Below are 23,560 nucleotides of genomic sequence, written 5' to 3'. Positions count from 1 at the left end.
CCTATGTTTTCCTCTAAGAGTTTTCTAGTGTCTGGCCTTACATTTAGGTCTTTAATCCATTTTGAGTTTATTTTTGTGTATGGTATTAAGGAGTGTTCTAATTTCATTCTTTTACATGTAACTGTCCAGTTTTCCCAGCACCACTTATTGAAGAGGCTGTCTTTTCTCCACTGTATATTCTTGCCTCCTTTATCAAAAATAAGGTGACCATATGTATGTGGGTTTATCTCTGGGCTTTCTATCCTGTTCCATTGAGCTATATTTCTGTTTTTGTGCAAGTACCATACTGTCTTGATTACTGTAGCTTTGTAGTTTATTCTGAAGTCAGCAAGCCTGATTCCTCCAGCTCCATAGAAAACCATTTCTTAAAGCGAGATTTTTATAAAGTGCTTAGAACAAAATTCTTCATGCAGAGTGGAAACTCTATAATAATATTTTAAAGTTAACAACTACAAAAAATTGTAGTAGGATATACAAGGGAATCCCCATAAAGGTAACAGCTGATCTTTCAGCAGAAACTCTGCAAGCCAGAAGGGAGTGGCAGAACATATTTAAAGTGGTGAAAGGGAAAAACCTACAACCAAGATTACTCTACCCAGCAAGGATCTCATTCAGATTTGACAGAGAAATTAAAACCTTTACAGACAAGCAAAAGCTAAGAGAATTCAGCAACACCACACTAGCTTTACAACAAACGCTAAAGGAACTTCCCTAGACAGGAAACACAAGAGAAGGAAAAGACCTACAATAACAAGCCCAAAACAATTAAGGAAATGGTAATAGGAACATACATATTGATAACTACCTTAAATGTAAATGGATTAAATGCTCCAAACAAAAGACATAGACTGACTGAATGGATACAAAAACAAGACCCGTATATATGCTGTCTACAAGAGACCCATTTCAGACCTAGGGACACATACACACTGAAAGTCAGGGGATGGAAAAAGATATTCCATGCAAATGGAAATCAAAAGAAAGCTGGAGTTGCAATTTTCATATCAGACAAAATAGAGTTTAAAACAAAGACTATTACAAGAGACAAGAAGGACACTACATAATGATCAGGGAATCAATCCAAGAAGATATAGCAATTATAAATATTTCTGCAACCAACATAGGAGCACACCAATACATAAGGCAAATACTAACAGCCATAAAAGGGGAAACCGACAGTAACACAATCATACTAGGGGACTTTAACACCCCACTTTCACCACCAGACAGATCATCCAAAATGAAAATAAGGAAACACAAGCTTTAAATGATACATTAAACAAGATGGACTTAATTGATATTTACAGGACATTCCATCCAAAAACAACAGAATACACTTTCTTCCCAAGTTCTCATGGAACATTCTGCAGGATAGGTCACATCTTGGGTCACAAATCAAGCCTTGGTGAATTTAAGAAAACTGAAATCGTATCAAGTATCTTTTTTGAACATAATGCTATGAGACTAGATATCAATTAAAGGAAAAAAATCTGTAAAAAATATAAACACATGGAGGCTAAACAATACACTACTTAATAACCAAGACATCACTGAGGAAATGAAAAAATACCTAGAAACAAATGACAATGAAAACACGACGACCCAAAACCTATGGGATGCAGCAAAAGCAGTTCGAAGAGGGAACTTATAGCAATACAATCCTACCTTAAGAAACAAGAAACATCTCAAATAAACAACCTAACCTTACACCTAAAGCAATCAGAGAAAGAAGAACAAAAAAATCCCAAAGTTAGTAGAAGGAAAGATATCATAAAGATCAGATCAGAAATAAAAAGAAATGAAGGAAACAATAGCAAAGATCAATAAAACTAAAAGCTGGTTCTTTGAGAACATAAACAAAATTGATAAACCATTAGCCAGACTCATCAAGGAAAAAAGCGAGAAGACTCAAGTCAATACAGTTAGAAATGAAAAAGGAGAAGTAACAACTGACCCTGCAGAAATACAAAGGATCATGAGAGATAACTACAAGCAATTCTATGCCAATAAAATGGACAACTTGGAAGAAATGGACAAATTCATAGAAAAGCACAAACTTCCGAGACTGAACCAGGAAGAAATCGAAAATATAAACAGAACAATCACAAGCACTGAAATTGCGACTGTGATTAAAACTCTTCCAACAAACAAAAGCCCAGGACCAGATGGCTTCACAGGAGAATTCTATCAAACATTTAGAGAAGAGCTAACACCTATCCTTCTCAAACTCTTCCAAATTGTAGCAGAGGGAAAAACACGCCCACACTCATTCTACGAGGCTATCATCACCCTGATACCAAAACCAGACAACGAAGTCCCAAAAAAGAAAACTACAGCCCAGTATCACTGATGAACATAGATGAAAAAACCCTCAACAAAATACTAGCAAACAGAATCCAACAGCACATTAAAAGGATCATACACCGTGATTAAGTAGGGTTTATCCCAGGAAAGCAAGGATTCTTCAATATACGCAAATCAATTAATGTGATACACCATATTAACAAATTGAAGAATAAAAACCATATGATCATCTCAATAGATGCAGAATAAGTTTTTGACAAAATTCAACACCCATTTATGATAAAAACCCTCCAGAAAGTAGGCATAGAGGGAACTTACGTCAACATAATATAGGCCATATATGACAAACCAACAGCCAACATCATCCTCATTTGTGAAAACCTGAAACCATTTCCACTAAGATCAGAAACAAAACAAGTCTGCCCACTCTCACCACTGTTATTCAACATAGTTTTGGAAGTTTTAACCACAGCAGTCAGAGAATAAAAAGAAATAAAAGGAATACAAATGGGAAAAAAGAAGTAAAGCTGTCACTGTTTGCAGATGACATGATACTATATATAGAGAATCCTAAAGATGCTACCAGAAAACTTCTAGAGCTAATCAACGAATTTGGTAAAGTTGCAGGATACAAAATTAATGCACAGAAATCTCTGGCATTCCTATAAACTAATGATGAAAAATCTGAAAGTGAAATTAAAGAAACACATTTACCACTGCAACAAAAAGAATAAAATACCTAGGAATAAACCTACCTGATGAGACAAAAGACACGTATGCAGAAAACTATGACACTGATGAAAGAAATTAAAGATGATACAAATAGATGGAGAGATATACCATGTTCTTGGATTGGAAGAATCAACATTGTGAAAATGACTATACTACCCAAAGCAATCTATAGATTCAATGCAATCCCTATCAAACTACCACTGGCATTTTACACAGAAATAGAACAAAAAATTTCACAATTTGTATGGAAACACAAAAGTCCCTGAATAGCCAAAGCAATCTTGAGAAAGAAAAATGGAGCTGGAGGAATCAGGCTCCCTGACTTCAGACGATACTACAAAGCTACAGTAATCAAGACAGTATGGTACTGGCACAAAACAGAAGTATAGATCAATGGAACAGGATAGAAAGCCCAGAGGTAAACCCACGCACATATGGTCACCTTATCTTTGATAAAGGAGGCAAGAATGTACAATGAAGGAAGAAAAGACAGCTTCTTCAATAAGTGGTGCTGGGAAAACTGGACAGCAACATGTAAAAGAATGAAATTAGAACACTCCCTGCCACCATACACAAAAATAAACCCAAAGTGGATTAAAGACCTAAATGTAAGGCCAGACACTAGAAAACTCTTAGAGGAAAAGATAGGCAGAACACTGTATGACATAAATCACAGCAAGATTCTTTTTGACCCATCTCCTAGAGAAATGGAAATAAAAACAAAAATAAACAAATGGGACCTAATGAAACTTAAAAGCTTTTGCACATCATAGGAAACCATAAACAAGACGAAAAGACAACCCTCAGAATAGGAGAAAATATTTGCAAATGAAGCAACTGACAGAGGATTAATCTCCAAAATTTAAAAGCAGCTCATGCAGCTCAGTATCAAAAAAACAAAAAACTCACTCCAAAAATGGGCAGAAGACCTAAACAGACATTTCTCCAAAGAAGATATACAGATTGCCAACAAACACATGAAAGGATGCTCAACATCACTAATCATTAGAGAAATGCAAATGAAAACTACAGTGAGGTATGACCTCACACCAGTCAGAATGTCCGTCATCAAAAAATGTACAAACAATAAATGCTGGAGACAGTGTGGAGAAAAGGGAACCCTCTTGCCCTGCTGGTGGGAATGTAAATTGATACAGCCACCATGCAGAACAGTATGGAGGTTCCTTAAAAAATTAAAAATAGAACTACCATACGACCCAGCAATACCACTACTGCGCATATAGCTGGAGGCAACCATAATTCAAAAAGAGTCATGTACCACAATATTCATTGCAGCTGTATTTACAGTAGCCAGGATATGGAAGCAACCTAGGTGTCCATCGACAGATCAATGGATAAAGAAGATGTGGCACATATATACAATGGAATATTACTGAGCCATAAAAAGAAACGAAACTGAGTTATTTGTAGTGACGTGGATGGAACTACAGTCTGCCATACAGAGTGAAGTAAGTCAGATTGAGAAAAACAAATACTGTATGCTAACACATATATATGGAATCTAAAAAAATAAAAAAACCAATGGTCGTGAAGACCCTAGGGGCAGGATGGGAATAAAGACACAGACCTACTAGAGAATGGACTTGAGGATGGCGAGGGGGAAGGGTTAGCTGGGGCAAAGTGAGAGATTGGCATGGACATATATACACTACCAAATGTAAACTAGATCACTAGTGGGAAGCAGCTGCACAGCACAGGGAGATCAGGTCGGTGCTTTGTCACCACTTAGAGGGCTGGGATAGGGAGGGTGGGTGGGAGGGAGATGCAAGAGGGATGAGATGTGGGGATATATGTATATGTATAGTTGATTCACTGTGTTATAAAGCAGAAACTAACACACCATTGTAAAGCAATTATATTCAAATAAAGATGTTAAAAAATGTAGTACGATAGCATGCTTCCCTTTTCTGGGAAAGAAACTTCTTACTGCAAATTTAATATTGACAATGGTTAGTAATTATGGAATCTTTATACCTTATGTGGACGATCTTTAAGCGCTGTGATAGGTACCATTATCCTCGTTTTAGAGATCAAGAATATAAGGCTTAGAAAGATTAAGTAAGTAGCCCAAAGTCACACACGTTAGCAATGGTAAAGTTAATATTCAAACTCAGGTTTACTTAACTCTGAAACTCCCGATTTTAACCTCTGCAGACAGAGCCTCTTCACAATGACTGAGCCACCAAAATTTAGCAGAGCCACGGGGATAAAAACATCATTCAAAGTTGCTACCTCAGATCATCCAAACAGAAAATTAATAAGGAAACACAAGCTTTAAATGACACAATAGACCAGAGAGATTTAATTGATATTTATGAGACACTCCATCCAAAAACAGAAGATTACACTTTCTTCTCAAATGCGCATGGAACAATCTCCAGGATGGATCACATCTTGGGTCACAAATCAAGCCTCAGTGAATTTAAGAAAATTGAAATCATATCAAGCATCTTTTCTGAGGACAACGCTATGAGATTGGAAATCGGTCACAGGGAAAAAAACGTAAAAAACACAGACAGGGGGGATCTTGAAGATGGCGGAAGAGTAAGACGCGGAGATCACCTTCCTCCCTACAGATACACCAGAAATACATCTACACGTGGAACAACTCCTACAGAACACCTACTGAAGGCTGGCAGAAGACCTCAGACCTCCCAAAAGGCAAGAAACTCCCCACGTACCTGGGTAGGGAAAAAGAAAAAAAAAAAGAAAAAACAGAGACAAAAGAATAGGGACGGCACCTGCACCAGTGGGAGGGAGCTGTGAAGGAGGAAAAGTCTCCACACATTAGGAAGCCCCTTCGCGGGCAGAGATTGCGGGAGGCGGAGGGGGGAGCTTCGAAGCTGCGGAGGAGAGCACAGCAACAGGGGTGCGGAGGGCAAGGCGGAGAGATTCCCGCACAGAGGGTCGGTGCCGACCGGCACTCACCAGCTCTAGAGGCTTGTCTGCTCACCCGCCGGGGCGGGCGGGGCTGCGAGCTGAGGCTCTGAGGCTTGGGTTTCGGTTTCGGACGGAGCGCAGGGAGAGGACTGGGGTTGACGGCGTGAACACAGCCTGAAGGGGGTAGTGCACCACGGCTAGCCAGGAGGGAGTCCGGGGAAAAGTCTGCACCTGCTGAAGAGGCAAGAGACTCTTTCTTCCCTCTGTTTTCTGGTGCGTGAGGAGAGGGATTTAAGAACGCTGCTTAAAGGAGCTCCAGAGACGGGCGCGAGCCGCGGCTGAAAGCGCGGACCCCAGAGGCGGGCGGGAGACGCTAAGGCTGCTGCTGCCGCCACCAAGGGGCCTGTGTGCGAGCACAGGTCACTATCCACACCTCCCTTCCGGGGAGCCTGTGCAGCCCGCCACTGCCAGGGTCCCGGGATCCAGGGACAACTTCCCCGGGAGAACGCACGGCGCGCCTCACGCTGGTGCAAAGTCACGCCGGACTTTGCCGCCACAGGCCCGCCCCACACTCCGTGCCCCTCCTCCCCCCGGCCTGAGTGAGCCAGAGCCCCCGAATCAGCGGCTCCTTTAACCCCGTCCTGTCTGAGCAAAGAACAGACTCCCTCCGGCGACCTACACGCAGAGGCAGGGCCAAATCCAAAGCTGAGCCCCGGGAGCTGTGAGAACAAAGAAGAGAAAGGGAAATCTCTCCCAGCAGCCTCAGGAGCAGCGGATTAAATCTCCACAATCAACTTGATGTACCTGCATCTGTGGAATACCTGAAGAGACAACGAATCATCCCAAATTAAGGAGGTGGACTTTAGGAGCAAGATCTATGATTTTTTTCTCTTTTCCTCTTTGTGTGAATGTGTATGTGTATGCTTCTGTGTGAGATCTTGTCTATATAGTCTTGCTTCCACCATTTGTCCTAGGGTTCTATCCGTCCATGGTTTTTTTTTTAAATTTTTTCTTAATAATCAATTTTAATTTTAATAATGTTATTATACTTTACCTTCTTTCTTTCTTTCCTTCCTTCCTTCCTTCCCTCCTTTAGACAACGAATCATCCCAAATTGAGGAGGTGGTCTCTGACAGCAAGATTTATGATTTTTCCCCCTTTACCTCTTTTAGTGAGGGTGTATGTGTATGCTTCTGTGTAAGACTTTGTCTGTATAGCTTTGCTTCCAACATTTGTCCTACGGTTCTATCCGTCCCTTTTTTTTTCTAAATAAGAATTTTTTAATTCAATAACTTTATTATACTTTATTTTATTTTTACTGTATCTTCTTTCTTTCTGTCTTTTTTCCTTCTTTCCCTCCTTCCTTCCTTCCTCCCTCCCTCCCTCCCTCCTTTCTTTCCTTCTTGCCTTCTTTCCTTCTTTGCTTCTTTCTTTTCTTCCTTCCTTCCCTCCTTTCCTTCTTTCTTTCCTCATACTTCTACTAATTCCCTCTACTTTTTCTCCCTTTTATTCTGAGCCGTGTGGATGAAAGGCTCTTGGTGCTCCAGCCAGGAGTCAGGGCTCTGCCTCTGAGGTAGGAGAGCCAACTTCAGGACACTGGTCCACAAGAGACCTCCCAGCTCCACATAATATCAAATGGCGAAAATCTCCCAGAGACCTCCATCTTAACACCAGCACCCAGCTTCACTCAATGACCAGCAAGCCACAGTGCTGGACAACCTATGCCAAACAAGTAGCAAAACAGGAACACAACCCCACCCATTAGCAGAGAGGCTGCCTAAAATCATAATAAGGCCACAGACACCCCAAAACACACCACCAGACGTGAACCTGCCCACTAGAGAGACAAGATCCAGCCTCATCCACCACAACACAGGCACTAGTCCCCTCCACCAGGAAGCCTACACAACCCACTGAACCAACCTTAGCCACTGGAGACAGACATCAAAAACATCAGGAACTACGAACCTGCAGTCTGCAAAAAGGAGACCCCAAACACAGTAAGATAAGCAAAATGAGAAGACAGAAAAACACACAGCAGATAAAGGAGCAAGATAAAAATGCACCAGACCTAACAAATGAAGAGGAAATAGCCAGTCTACCTGAAAAAGAATTCAGAATAATGATAGTAAGGATGATCCAAAATCTTGGAAATAGAATGGCCAAAATGCAAGAAACAGTTAACAAGGACCTAGAAGAAATAAAGATGAAACAAGCAACGATGAACAACACAATAAATGAAATTAAAAGTACTCTAGATGGGATCAATAGCAGAATAACTGAGGCAGAAGAACGGATAAGTGACCTGGAAGATAAAATAGTGGAAATAACTACTGCAGAGCAGAATAAAGAAAAAAGAATGAAAAGAACTGAGGACAGTCTCAGAGACCTCTGGGACAACATTAAACGCACCAACATTCGAATTATAGGGGTTCCAGAAGAAGAAGAGAAAAAGAAAGGGACTGAGAAAATATTTGAAGAGATTATAGTTGAAAACTTCCCTAATATGGGAAAGGAAATAGTTAATCAAGTCCAGGAAGCACAGAGAGTCCCATACAGGATAAATACAAGAAGAAATACGCCAAGACACATATTAATCAAACTGTCAAAAATTAAATACAAAGAAAGCATATTAAAGCAGCAAGGGAAAAACAACAAACAACACATAAGGGAATCCCCATAAGGTTAACAGCTGATCTCTCAACAGAAACCCTACAAGCCAGAAGGGAGTGGCAGGACATACTGAAAGTGATGAAGGAGAAAAACCTGCAGCCAAGACTACTCTACCCAGCAAGGATCTCATTCAGATTTGATGGAGAAATTAAAACCTTTACAGACAAGCAAAAGCTGAGAGAGTTCAGCACCACCAAACCAGCTTTACAACAAATGCTAAAGGATCTTCTCTAGGCAAGAAACACAAGAGAAGGAAAAGACCTATAATAACGAACCCAAAACAATTTAGAAAATGGGAATAGGAACATACATATCGATAATTACCTTAAATGTAAATGGAATAAATGCTCCCACCAAAAGACACAGATTGGCTGAATGGATACAAAAACAAGACCCTTATATATGCTGTCTACAAGAGACCCACTTCAGACCTAGAGACACATACAGACTGAAAGTAAGGGGATGGAAAAAGATATTCCATGCAAATGGAAACCAAAAGAAAGCTGGAGTAGCAATTCTCATATGAGACAAAATAGACTTTAAAATAAGGACTATTAAAAGAGACAAAGAAGGACACTACATAATGATCAAGGGATTGATCCAAGAAGAAGATATAACAATTGTAAATATTTATGCACCCAATATAGGAGCACCTCAATACATAAGGCAAATACTAACAGCCATAAAAGGGGAAATCGACAGTAACACATTCATAGTAGGGGACTTAAACACCCCACTTTCACCCATGGACAGATCATCCAAAATGAAAATAAATAAGGAAACACAAGCTTTAAATGATACATTAAACAAGATGGACTTAATTGATATTTATAGGACACTCCACCCAAAAACAACAGAATACACATTTTTCTCAAGTGCTCATGGAACATTCTCCAGGATAGATCATATCTTGGGGCACAAATGAAGCCTTGGTAAATTTAAGAAAATTGAAATTGTATCAAGTATCTTTTCTGATCACAACGCCATGAGACTAGATATCAATTACAGGAAAAGATCTGTAAAAAATACAAACACATGGAGGCTAAACAATACACTACTTAATAATGAAGTGATCACTGAAGAAGTCAAAGAGGAAATCAAAAAATACCTAGAAACAAATGACAATGGAGACACAACAACCCAAAACCTATGGGATGCAGCAAAAGCAGTTCTAAGGGGGAAGTTTATAGCAATACAAGCCCACCTTAAGAAGCAGGAAACATCTCGAATAAACAACCTAACCTTGCACCTCAAGCAATTAGAGAAAGAAAAACAAAAAAACCCCAAAGCTAGCAGAAGGAAAGAAATCATAAAAATCAGATCAGAAATAAATGAAAAAGAAATGAAGGAAACAATAGCAAAGATCAATAAAACTAAAAGCTGGTTCTTTGAGAAGATAAACAAAATAGATAAACCACTAGCCAGACTCATCAAGAAAAAAAGGGAGAAGACTCAAATCAATAGAATTAAGAAATGAAAAAGGAGAGGTAACAACTGACACTGCAGAAATAAAAAAGATCATGAGAGATTACTACAAGCAACTCTATGCCAATAAAATGGACAATCTGGATGAAATGGACAAATTCTTAGAAATGCACAACCTGCCAAGACTGAACCAGGAAGAAACAGAAAATATGAACAGACCAATCACAAGCACTGAAATTGAAACTGTGATTAAAAATCTTCCAACAAACAAAAGTCCAGGACCAGATGGCTTCACAGGCGAATTCTATCAAACATTTAGAGAAGAGCTAACACCTATCCTTCTCAAACTCTTCCAAAATATAGCAGAGGGAGGAACACTCCCAAACTCCTTCTCCGAGGCCACCATCACCTTGATACCAAAACCAGACAAGGATGTCACAAAGAAAGAAAACTACAGGCCAATATCACTGATGAACATAGATGCAAAAATCCTCAACAAAATACTAGCAAACAGAATCCAACAGCACATTAAAAGGATCATACACCTTGATCAAGTGGGGTTTATTCCAGGAATGCAAGGATTCTTCAACATACGCAAATCTATCAATGTGATACACCATATTAACAAACTGAAGGAGAAAAACCATATGATCATCTCAATAGATGCAGAGAAAGCTTTTGACAAAATTCAACACCCATTTATGATAAAAACCCTGCAGAAAGTAGGCATAGAGGGAACTTTCCTCAACATAATAAAGGCCATATATGACAAGCCCACAGCAAACATCATCCTCAATGGTGAAAAACTGAAAGCATTTCCACTAAGATCAGGAACAAGACAAGGTTGCCCACTCTCACCACTCTTATTCAACATAGTTTTGGAAGTTTTAGCCACAGCAATCAGAGAAGAAAAGGAAATAAAAGGAATCCAAATCAGAAAAGAAGAAGTAAAGCTGTCACTGTTTGCAGATGACATGATCCTATACATAGAGAACCCTAAAGATGCTACCAGAAAACTACTAGAGCTAATCAATGAATTTGGTAAAGTGGCAGGATACAAAATTAATGCACAGAAATCTCTGGCATTCCTATATACTAATGATGAAAAATCTGAAAGTGAAATTAAGAAAACACTCCCATTTACCATTGCAACAAAAAGAATAAAATATCTAGGAATAAACCTACCTAAAGAGACAAAAGACCTGTATGCAGAAAATTATAAGACACTGATGAAAGAAATTAAAGATGATACAAATAGATGGAGAGATATACCATGTTCTTGGATTGGAAGAATCAACATTGTGAAAATGACTCTACTACCCAAAGCAATCTATAGATTCAATGCAATCCCTATCAAACTACCACTGGCATTTTTCACAGAACTAGAACAAAAAATTTTGCAATTTGTATGGAAACACAAAAGACCCCGAATAGCCAAAGCAATCTTGAGAACGAAAAAAGGAACTGGAGGAATCAGGCTCCCTGACTTCAGACGATACTACAAAGCTACAGTTATCAAGACAGTATAGTACTGGCACAGAAACAGAAAGATAGATCAATGGAACAGGATAGAAAGCCCAGAGATAAACCCACACACATATGAGCACCTTATCTTTGATAAAGGTGGCAGGAATGTACAGTGGAGAAAGGACAGCCTCTTCAATAAGTGGTGCTGGGAAAACTGGACAGGTACATGTAAAAGTATGAGATTAGATCACTCCCTAACACCATACACAAAAATAAGCTCAAAATGGATTAAAGACCTAAATGTAAGGCCAGAAACTATCAAACTCTTAGAGGAAAACATAGGCAGAACACTCTATTGACATAAATCACAGCAAGATCCTTTCTGACCCACCTCCTAGAGTAATGGAAATAAAAACAAAAATAAACAAATGGGACCTAATGAAACTTCAAAGCTTTTGCACAGCAAAGGAAACCATAAACAAGACCAAAAGACAACCCTAAGAATGGGAGAAAATATTTGCAAATGAAGCAACTGACAAAGGATTAATGTCCAAAATTTACAAGCAGCTCATGCAGCTCAATAACAAAAAAACAAAAAACTCAATCCAAAAATGGGCAGAAGACCTAAATAGACATTTCTCCAAAGAAGATATACAGACTGCCAACAAACACATGAAAGAATGCTCAACATCACTAATCATTAGAGAAATGCAAATGAAAACTACAGTGAGGTATGACCTCACACCAGTCAGAATGTCCGTCATCAAAAAATGTACAAACAATAAATGCTGGAGAGGGTGTGGAGAAAAGGGAACACTCTTGCACTGCTGGTGGGAATGTGAATTGGTTCAGCCACTATGGAGAACAGTATGGAGGTTCCTTAAAAAACTACAAATAGAACTACCATATGACCCAGCAATCCCACTACTGGGCATATACCCTGAGAAAACCAAAATTCAAAAAGAGTCATGTACCAAAATGTTCATTGCAGCTCTATTTACAATAGCCCAGAGATGGAAACAACCTAAGTGCCCATCATTGGATGAATGGATAAAGAAGATGTGGCACATATATACAATGGAATATTACTCAGCCATAAAAAGAAACGAAATTGAGCTATTTGTAATGAGGTGGATAGACCTAGAGTCTGTCATACACAGTGAAGTAATTCAGAAAGAAAAAGACAAATACCGTATGCTAACACATATATATGGAATTTAAGAAAAAAAATGTCATGAAGAACCTAGGGGTAAGGCAGGAATAAAGACGCAGACCTCCTAGAGAACGGACTTGAGGTTATGGGGAGGGGGAAGGGTGAGCTGTGACAGGGCGAGAGAGAGTCATGGACATATACACACTAACAAACGTAGTAAGGTAGATAGCTAGTGGGAAGCAGCCGCATGGCACAGGGATATTGGCTTGGTGCTTTGTGACCGCCTGGAGGGGTGGGATAGGGAGGGTGGGAGGGAGGGAGACGCAAGAGGGAAGACATATGGGAACATATGTTTATGTATGACTGATTCACTTTGTTATAAAGCAGAAACTAACACACAATTGTAAAGCAATTATACCCCAATAAAGATGTTAAAAAAATTAAAAAAATAAAAGGCAAGTTAGGAAAAAAAAACAAAAACACAGACAGATGGAGGCTAAACAATACGTTACTAAATAACCAAGAGATCACTGAAGAAATCAAAGAGGAAATCAAAAAATACCTAGAGACAAATGACAATGAAAACACGACAATCCAAAACCTATTGGATGCAGCAAAAGCAGTTCTAAGAGGGCAGTTTATAACAATACAATCCTACCTCAAGAAACAACAAACATCTCAAATAATCTAACCTTACACCTAAAAGGAGTGGAGAAAGAAGAACAAACAAAACCCAACGTTAGCAGAAGGAAAGAAATCATAAAAATCAGAGCAGAAATACGTGAAATAGAAACAAAGAAAACAAGAGCAAAGATCAATAGAGTGAAAAGCTGGTTCTTTGAGAAGATAAAATTGATAAACCATTAGCCAGACTCATCAAGAAAAAGAGGGAGTGGACTCAAATCAATAAAATTGGAAATGAAAAAGAAGTTACAACAGACACTGCAGAAATAAAAGGCATCCTAAGAGACTACTACAAGCAACCCTATGCCAATAAAATGGACAACCTGGAAGAAATGGACAAATTCTTAGAAAGGTATAACTTTCCAAGACTGCAACAGGAAGAAATAGAAAATATGAACAGAACAATCACAAGTAACGAAATTGAAACTGTGATTAAAAATCTTCCAACAAACAAAAGTCCAGGACCAGATGGTTTCACAGGTGAATTCTATCAAACATTTAGAGAAGAGCTAACACTCATCCTTCTCAAACTCTTCCATAAATTGCAGAGGAAGGAACACTCCCAAACTCATTCTATGAGGCCACCATCACCCTGATACCAAACCAGACAAAGATACTACAAAAAAATAAAATGACACACCAATATCACTGATGAATATAGTTGCAAAAATCCTCAACAAAATACTAGCAAACAGAATCCAACAGCACATTAAAAGGATCATACACCATGATCAAGTGGGATTTATCCCAGGAAAGCAAGGATTCTTCAATATCTGCAAATCAATCAATGTGATACACCATATTAACAAATTGAAGAAGAAAAACCATATGATCATCTCAATAGATGCAGAAAAAGCTAGTGACAAAATTCAACACCCATTTATGATAAAACCTCTCCAGAAAGTGGGCATAGAGGGACACCTACCTCAACATAATAAAGGTTACATACAAGAAACCCACAACAAACATCATTCTCAATGGTGAAAAACTGAAAGCATTTCCTCTAAGATCAGGAACAAGACAAGGATGTCCACTCTCACCACTATTATTCAACATAGTTTTGGAAGTCCTAGCCATGGCAATCATAGAAGAGAAAGAAATAAAACGAATACAAATTGGAAAAGAAGAAATAAACTGTCACTGTTTGCAGATGACATAATACTATACGTAGAGAATCCTAAAGGTGCCACCAGAAAACCACTATAGCTAATCAATGAATTTGGTAAAGTTGCAGGATACAAAATTAATGCACAGAAATCTCTTGCATTCCTATATACTAACGATGAAAAATCTGAAAGAGAAATTAAGACAACACTCCCATTTACCATTGCAACAAAGAGAATAAAATACCTAGGAATAAACCTACCTGAGGAGACAAAAGACCTGTATGCAGAAAAGTGTAAGACACTGATGAAAGAAATTAAAGATGATACCAACTGATGGAGAGATATACCATGTTCTTGGATTGGAAGAATCAACACTGTGAAAATGACTATACTACCCAAGCAATCTACAGATTCAGTGCATTCCCCATCAAACTACCAATGGCATTCTTCACAGAATTAGAACAAAAAATTTCACAATTTGTATGGAAACATAAAAGACCCTGAGTAGCCAAAGCAATCTTGAGAAAGAAAAATGGAGCTGGAGGAATCAAGCTCCCTGACTTCAGATGATACTACAAAGCTACAGTAATCAAGACAGTATGGTACTGGCACAAAACAGAAGTATAGATCAATGGAACAGGATAGAAAGCCCAGAGGTAAACCCACGCACATATGGTCACCTTATCTTTGATAAAGGAGGCAAGAATGTACAATGAAGGAAGAAAAGACAGCCTCTTCAATAAGTGGTGCTGGGAAAACTGGACAGCAACATGTAAAACAATGAAATTAGAACACTCCCTAACACCATACACAAAAATAAACTCAAAAGGGATTAGAGACCTAAATGTAAGACCAGACACTATAAAACTCTTAGAGGAAAACATAGGCAGAACACTGTATGACATAAATCACAGCATGATCTTTTTTGATCCACCTCCTAGAGAAATGGAAATAAAAACAAAAATAAACAAATGGGACCTAATGAAACTTAAAAGCTTTTGCAAAGCAAAGGAAACTACTAAGAACACGAGAAGACAACCCTCAGAATAGGAGAAAATATTTGCAAATGAATCAACAAAGGATTAATCTCCAAAATATAGAATCAGCTCACGCAGCTCAGTATTAAAATATCAAGCAACCCAATCCAAAACTGGGCAGAAGACCTAAATAGACATTTCTCCACAGAAGACATACACATGGCCAAGAAGCACATGAAAAGCTGCTCAACATCACTAATTATTAAAGAAATGCAAATCAAAACTACAATGAGGTATTTGACCTCACACCAGTTAGAATGGGCTTCATCAGAAAATCTACAAATAACAAATGCTGGAGAGGGTGTGGAGAAAAGGGAACCCTCTTGCACTGTTGCTGGGAATGTAAATTGATATAGCCACTGTGGAGAACAGTATGGAGGTTCCTTAAAAAACTAAAAATAGAATGACCATATAACCCAGAAATCCCACTACTGCACATATACTCAGAGAAAACCATAATTCAAAAAAACACAAGCACCCCAATGTTCATTGCAGCACTACTTACAATGTCAAGGTCATGGAAGCAACCTAAATGCCCACTGACAGACGAATGGATAAAGAAGTTGTGGTACATATATACAATGGAATATTACTCAGCCATAAAAAGGAACGAAATTGGGTCATTTGCAGAGACGTTGATGAATCTAGAGACTGTCATAGAGAGTGAAGTAAGTCAGAAAAACAAATATCGTATATTAACCCATATATGTGGAACCTAGAAAAATGGTACAGATGAACTGGTTTGCAGGGCAGAAGTTGAGACACAGATGTAGAGAACAAACGTATGGACACCAAGGGGGGAAAGCGGCAGGAGGTGGTGGTGGTGTGATGAATTGGGAGATTGGGATTGACATGTATACACTGATGTGAATAAAATGGATGACTAATAAGAACCTGCTGTGTAAAAATATAAAATTCAAACATTAAAAAAAAATGGAAAAAGAAAATGTAGATTCACCATAAAATAAAAGTTGCTACCTCAGAAGCTAGTAGAAGAAACAGGTTTATAAACACATAGATTGATATATTAAAGCTATACCTAAATGTCTGGGAGCTTGGCAGAGGGAGTGATGGATGATAACTGTGGGGTATGAAGGACATTTCACACTGAGAATATTTGGAGCGTCTTTTTGGTGTCTATCTTGGGGAAGCAACTGTTTCATTCCTCTCTGAAAACTGATATCCAGGGAGGCACTTTCTGCCTTTGTCTTCCCCTTCGTAAGGTAAGGATATGCAGTACATGTTCATAGAGAAGGTTTGATAGACACAAAGTGTTGATTCTAAAAACCGGCTCATGTTTTCAGGTTTGTTGCCGAATCGCCAGAAGCAGGGTCGGGCCTTATGGACAACGTGGGATGTATTGGCTGCTGTGGACCCACAGTGACCGATTCACCTGACAACATGTAGATCAAATCCTGGGAAGATGGGAGCGTGAACACGTGCAAGCTCCTTTTTACCACTGGTGCAGATTTCTCTGTGTGTGTGTGTGTTACTTGCTACAGGAGGCTTTTATTAACTTTGCAATTTGGAAAACATCATATCATGAAAATTTAAACAGAAGATCTCAATGGAAGCAATTTGAAAACCATGCGAACTTGAAATTAAACAGGCAGTAAAGAAGGACAGAGGGTCAGAGCTGAGCAAAGAGTGAGTAAATCCTTTGATTTACCTCCTTCATCTCCGCCAGAACTCTATTTACCGTTTTCCAAAGGTTATCTCTAATTCTAATTGCCTGTTTGCATCCTGCCCTTCTGAGAAATTGGAGCAGCAGATGCCCTTTCGGTGAACATAACATGCCTTCTGTGTAATCAGGTTGGCTGCTGTGCTGACACCGGGGGTCTGGAGCTAATTACAGATGTACCACGGGCGGAGGGAGCAGACAGTTCAGAGCTGGCATCTGAATATTAATCAGTTTAATGAAAGCAGAACTCCAAAAGTTGTCACCTTTACAAACGGCACCCCCAATCGTCCTTAATTCTGAGAGCGAAGTTGTTCAGGCTGTTCAAAAACGAGTCCCAGCCTATCCCATGTAGATTTGTGTAAAAAATAGTAATTAAATGTATCAGGGAAAGTTTAAAGATAACACACAGTCTCATAAGGCGGCACGTGGGGATCATTTCCAGCTCACATTCTCGATGCCCCCTTCTCATCACTGTAGCTTGTGCAAGAGCTCATCCCGGATGGAAGCATCAGGTGGAGAGGCAGAAACCCACCACCTCACAGTATCTCCTGTGCTACCAAAGGAAAGACCGGCAGCAGCAAGTGTCTGTGTTCACTAACAACAATCCTAAAGCAAGGAACAGACACGCCAACAAAGGCCTGAGCCTGTGCACAGAGAAGGGCTGCTGGGACAGTGGAGTGGACGTGGTTCCTTTCGCGACACTGGTTGAGAACTGTCCTCAGAGAAAAGAGTGGTCTCGACGCCATCCCCTCCTTGTATCCTTTATAATGCATTTTCTAATACATTTTTGAGTTCATTGAAGACTCACAAGTGCCTCCCGTGAGCGAGCTTTGGTACCACCCATGGTCTTTACTAGTTTGATTTGTCATCTTTAATAAATGCTCTTGTCATCTTCACAAATCCCACTTTAAAGACCCTGCTCTATAGTCCATCATCTAAATAAGTAGAATGGCAATTAAAAGTCAAGGTGAGAGCCTTAAGTAAGAAAAACTCTGACCTCCTTACTGTAAGCAGCTCCTTTGCCCCCTTTCTGTTTCTTCTTCCCTGTTTTCCTTAGACCCTAGTCATAAAGATGAATCAGGCAACATGTAACACAGCTCCTGGTTCCTGCTTTTCTAAATATACACAACACCTTACCTAACCTGTTGGTCCCTTTCCTGGATGAGAACGAGTAAGAATGAAGAATTAAGTAGTTAAAGAATGACTGACTCTCTACCCCTAGCTTCTTCCCCTTAGCAAATTTGCGGGTGGACCCTGCAGGGGCAGGTAGACCCCGTGGGCAAGACGCATCCCAAGGAAGATGGGAAGGATCAGCAGGCCTGCACACAGTGGAAAAATGATGAAGAATCTGACCTCCTGCCTTAATGATTAACTGAGATGGTTTCCCCTTTCTCCCTTTAAAAGCTGTCATGGCTGAGCAGAACCTTGGGAACTGGTCTCTGGACATGAGTCCACCATCTCCCCAGATTGCCGGCTCTTCTGAATAAAGTCCATCCTTCTCTACTGAAATTGCCTCTCGATTTATTGGCTGTTGAGTGGTCTTTTTCTTTCTTTTCTTTTCTTTATTTCTCCTTCCTCCCTCCCTCCCCCCCTTCTTTCTTTCTGTCTCCTGCTTTTTTTGACTGTTCCTCATCCTCCCAACACTTCTTCTGCTGAAGGCCTTGGAACTAAAATCACAGTTATATCACTAGTAAAACGAATGCTGTGTTTTGAGCATTCACTTTTGAGTCAAGAGTTCAAGATCATGTTTCCTTCCCTTTAACAGTTTATGTTTCCCTGAGTCTAGAGATAACATCTCTAGAATGTGTTTGTTTGTTTGTTTTGCGGTACGCGGGCCTGCCTCTCACTGTTGTGGCCTCTCCCTTTGCAGAGCACAGGCTCCGGACGCGCAGGCTCAGCGGCATGTGGGATCTTCCCGGACCGGGGCATGAACCCGTGTCCCCTGCATCGGCAGGAGGATTCTCAACCACTGCGCCACCAGGGAAGCCCTAGAATGTGTTTTGACACAAATGTTTTTCATAAATGCAGAAGTTAGAGAGACATAAATAAAAAATTACTTTCTAATACAAATCAATCATCCCGATTACCTGGTAAAAATCAAGAAAAGGAAAAGTCTTTATTAACGACTTCTCCAGGAAGAGGTGACATAACCCATCGCAGCCATTTAGGGATAGAGATTTTAACAGCAGCGGCCTCGTACTTAGCTAGTGTGTACTTGTTAAAGAGGAATCATTCTGTTTCCCAATCTTTTTGACTCCAGAGAGCTAGAGCACACTGGGGAAACCATAACAGCTCATACTCTCAGAGCGCTGTTCTGGGAGTACCATGGAGAGATCTGATATTGCACCTTTCTTCCAAACATTAGAGCAAACAAAACGCAGGATGTCAGTATTGATACGTCAATCTTTTACAGTGTATATTGCCTCTATGGTTATAGACTGGATGACAGAAGTGAATACAGTAAAACCAAGTAAAGTGCAGTTTTGAGGGTGAGTGGCAATTGAAGTTATGGGGAAGTCTTTATGTGTAATGGATTTGTTTGCACACCAGGAATTTTTTTTCTGTTCCACTACGTGTGCTGCTTATTAATGAATTCCAATCTATTAAACTCTAAGCATATAAAACTTTCCCCCCTTTACCTTCTGAATGAAAGCCTGTTGAATTTAATTCATATTGATCTCAGCTTCACAGTTAGAATGTTAACAGTATGGTGAAAAAATTCTAACGATGGATTTTTATTCCTCAATGCTACCTGCAGTTTACTTGATGATATATCACCCACCAACGCCAGAGTTTTCCTTTGACTCTGGAAGATCAATGATGATAGTTGCTTGACTATGTTCTCCTCTTTGTAAAGAAGAGGTGATGCCACTTCAAGGAGCACAACTGAGGGAGATGCAAAATAACCACTTTTAAATGTAGTTTAGTGAAAAAATGCACCTGTGCGTGAAGGGGTGATGAGGTGGTTTCTATTTTGATTTTTCTTGATTCAGTAGTTTTATTCTGCCCTAATTCCATGAGGGCAGAGCCTGAGGAGATTACACCCCAGTAAAAACCATGGTCAAAGGCTCTGCCCCTCCACCTCTCTCAGCAGAACAAAAGGAGAACAAAACAAATCATTGTCAAAGTATCACTAACAAATTTACATCTATATTGACCTATATATCGTCTACCTACCTACAATCTATTTATCTATCTGTATCTCTATCTATATGATATAACCATAATATGAGGGGTATATAAAATGGCAAAATGTATTGCTCTAAGAAGTATGCAACACAAAAATAAATGCACAGTAGAGTGAAATGTACTCTACATTGAGTATATTCTATATTTATCTGACTTACAGTAATGACCCTAATCAATGCATATTTTTTGTTACATAAAAACAACAACTAACGACCAAAGAAGAATGTGACATTGACATTGAAGGGGTTCGGAATGAGCCTCCCCAAAATGTGCCACTTTGGCGTGTGGATTATTTTGAGCTGAAGACAGTCAAGGTCCAAAAGACTCAGGAAGAGCTTTAACCTCTCACTTAATCGCCTAAAAGAATTCCGACAGGGGGTCTGGCTCAGACACAGAGATAACTTTATCTGAATGACCGATCAGCGTGGCAGGGCAAACAGTTAATTACCAAACATCTGCTCTTCTTATCGTCCTGTGACTTACCTTCCTCCCCTTGGAAGCCCCAGGCCCCTGTCCCTTCCCTTAGCTCAGGATATGCCATATAAGCCTCGGTTGCCAGACTTGCCTTTGGCTCTCATGGGACTCCCATGTATATATAACAAATTGTTTTTCTCCTGTTAATCTAATGTCAATTTAATCATTAGACCAGCCAAAGAACCTGGAAGGTTAGAAGGTAAATTTTACCTTGCCAACAAGATCATATAAATAAACAGTTCATCGTAATCAATAAGGCATTTGAAACCTGTAACTGGAAATTAATATTTGTGACATAAATCATAGAGAATTCTAATTAGTTATTGATTCTATTTTATTGTGTAAATCAATACTGTCCTCCAACAAGTCTCTGGCAATGTTTTCAGAAATTTAATGCATTCTGGTATTTTTTGTTGGGTGCTTATGACATTATTTCTGAAGTTGTCAGTCTAAATCTTAATGCTACCTTCGGAGAAAAGTTTTCTGTATGTTACCATGAAAACCACAGTCTTTTATTTGCTGGGATTACAAACCGACACCTTGTCAGAACCCAAAGTTTTCAGTACAGTGGTTCCAACCCATTTCCAATCTATTTGTATTAACATCTCGCTTTCTTTTTGCTTAGAAATTTAACTGTTTTTATTCTCTTATTCAAATATTCCATAGTTTTAGTTTTCTTCTATTGACTATCAATATTTACATATATATGTTTACGTTTAAATAAAAACAACCTTACGTTAAAGGCATATTTTCTAATTTTTCTAATCCCCGGAACAAGCAAGATTAGCTTCATAAGATCATGACTCGGGCGATTTTAGTGTGTGGTCACTGGCATTTGTGGACAGAAAAAAACAGAATGGAAGCACGTCTCCTCTTTCTGACAAATGAAACAGTCAAAGCAGTTCCCCTCCTTTTCTCAATCCTCTAATCCTTGTGCCATTAAAGATTTTCTCATACAAATAAATAATACAAAAAGATAATAAGGATCTACTAAATACAGGTAGTCAAGTTGGTGATAAGAGGGTTCATTTAAAATATCAAATGCAATTCTGTAAGTGACTAACGTGGTTCTGACTGCTTTTCCTTGCAGAATGTATCCTTAATCATTCATTCCCACTCATCAAATCCCATTATTCTAGCTTTGAAACTCTGGCAAGCAAATACTGCTTTAAAAATACACTTTCAGTTTGCTTGTTACAGAAATTTTTTCTTTTTTTGTCAAAACATTGAGTATTGTTAATATGAGCAAAAGTTAATGTATGAAAAGAAAAATATTCTGAAAGGTTATGATGGCCATTCCTTCACCAGGTGTTTATTGGGTACCTAGGATGTTCAAGCCTATTATGCTCAAAAAAGGTTTGGTGAGTGTTTTCAGCTGTGTTTTTTTAGCCTTATTTTTCCTAGTTCCTGCTTCCTCCTGTCTTGGTCAGCTGTTAGTTTCTTGCAGCTGAATATTTTATCTGAAGGTTAAGTTTATGAATTTAGGACAAAAGGGAAAAAACAGGAAGAAAACCAGGGAAACTGAGTTCTGCTGCTGTCGATCAAATACCTGCTCTCTGTTCCTCTGATTCACCTGCCAAGCAGTCAGTCAACGCCGTATCGTTAGGAAAACTACAGAAGCAACAATACTTACACCTGTCTCCTTCTGCCCCGCACCCTCCCATATGGTTTCTACGTCAAGGCTTTGGCTAAACCTTAAAACTATGAGTAGGTTCATGCAGCATTTCATCACAGAGCTGGAAGTCAGCCTCCTGAACTGATATTCAATCCTATTACGGCAACAAGATGCTAAGTAAGAAATCCTTTGTAAAACACAGCATGAAACAGACCCTGGTATTAGCTACTTTTAGCTTCTGATAATATGTTTTGTATAATGTTTTAGTCAAATTCCTGTGCGAAAGGAGGTCCTCAGCCCTTGGTGATCTTTGGGATAATTTTTACCATGAGTCTATGAAATGATACCTTTAGCAAAGCCACGGTAAATCTCAGAGCTCCCACTGTGGCCAGTGACAGCTGATAACTGGCAATGGAGGGAAAGCGAGCAATGCAAATACAAAGCAATTTGCGCGGCTGGTGGTCCACCTGCAGGAAGCTAAAGCAGGTGCTTTACGGTTACTTGCCTTGCAAACTGTAGATTTCCCCAACGCTGTTCTGACGGGTGATGTGATGCCAGTATGCACTGCGAGGAAGAGATATTGATTTGGATAACGTCATTGGTTCAGTCAAGCTTGTCTGAAGCTAAAAGAAAAAGATAACGTGTGTTAGGCTTTATTTAAAATAGTAAACTGAAATGTGTTCTTTTAAAAGTTCAGCGTTAAACGTGGGTGACATATGATATAATGTTACAGATTCCTGCATTACCTGCTGTTTCAAGATACCATTTTGGTTTTTTTGGAGGGGGGTGCGTGGTGCGCCGTGCGGCTTTCAGGATCTTAGTTCCCCGACCAGGGATTGAACCTGGGGCCACTGAAATGAAAGCTCTGAATACTAACCACTGGACTGCCACGGAACTCCTAAGATATCATTTTAAAAAAAGGAAAATCATGACTTAAAAAATATGAAATGAACACTTGTAAGCAATTCATCTCACTCATTAATTAAGAAGGGAACAAAAAGATGGTCGGCTGATTCCAAGGAGAATTCAAAGGGCTTCTAGCTGGTCAGGAATGCCGTAAACAGCCACAGCAATAATCAATTACATTCCATCAGACACGTTTATTTGCATTTCTGTAAG

General features: G+C 39.3%; 1 protein-coding gene across 1 annotated transcript in view; it reads right to left on the bottom strand.

Annotated features, from left to right (window-relative positions):
• DOK6 (docking protein 6) overlaps positions 1–23,560 on the bottom strand; it is a 408,133-nt gene that overhangs the window by 52,061 nt on the left and 332,512 nt on the right. The window contains exon 7 of the mRNA XM_082668201.1: positions 22,947–23,064. Coding sequence (XP_082524327.1) covers positions 22,947–23,064 — 118 coding nt within the window. The remainder of the gene's footprint in view (positions 1–22,946; positions 23,065–23,560) is intronic.

The sequence above is a fragment of the Grampus griseus genome, assembly GCF_964374135.1.
Source record: "Grampus griseus genome assembly, chromosome: 12".
Taxonomy (NCBI): domain Eukaryota; kingdom Metazoa; phylum Chordata; class Mammalia; order Artiodactyla; family Delphinidae; genus Grampus; species Grampus griseus.
The sequence above is the reverse complement of the archived record's forward strand: the minus strand, read 5'-3'. Positions and strand labels throughout refer to the sequence as shown.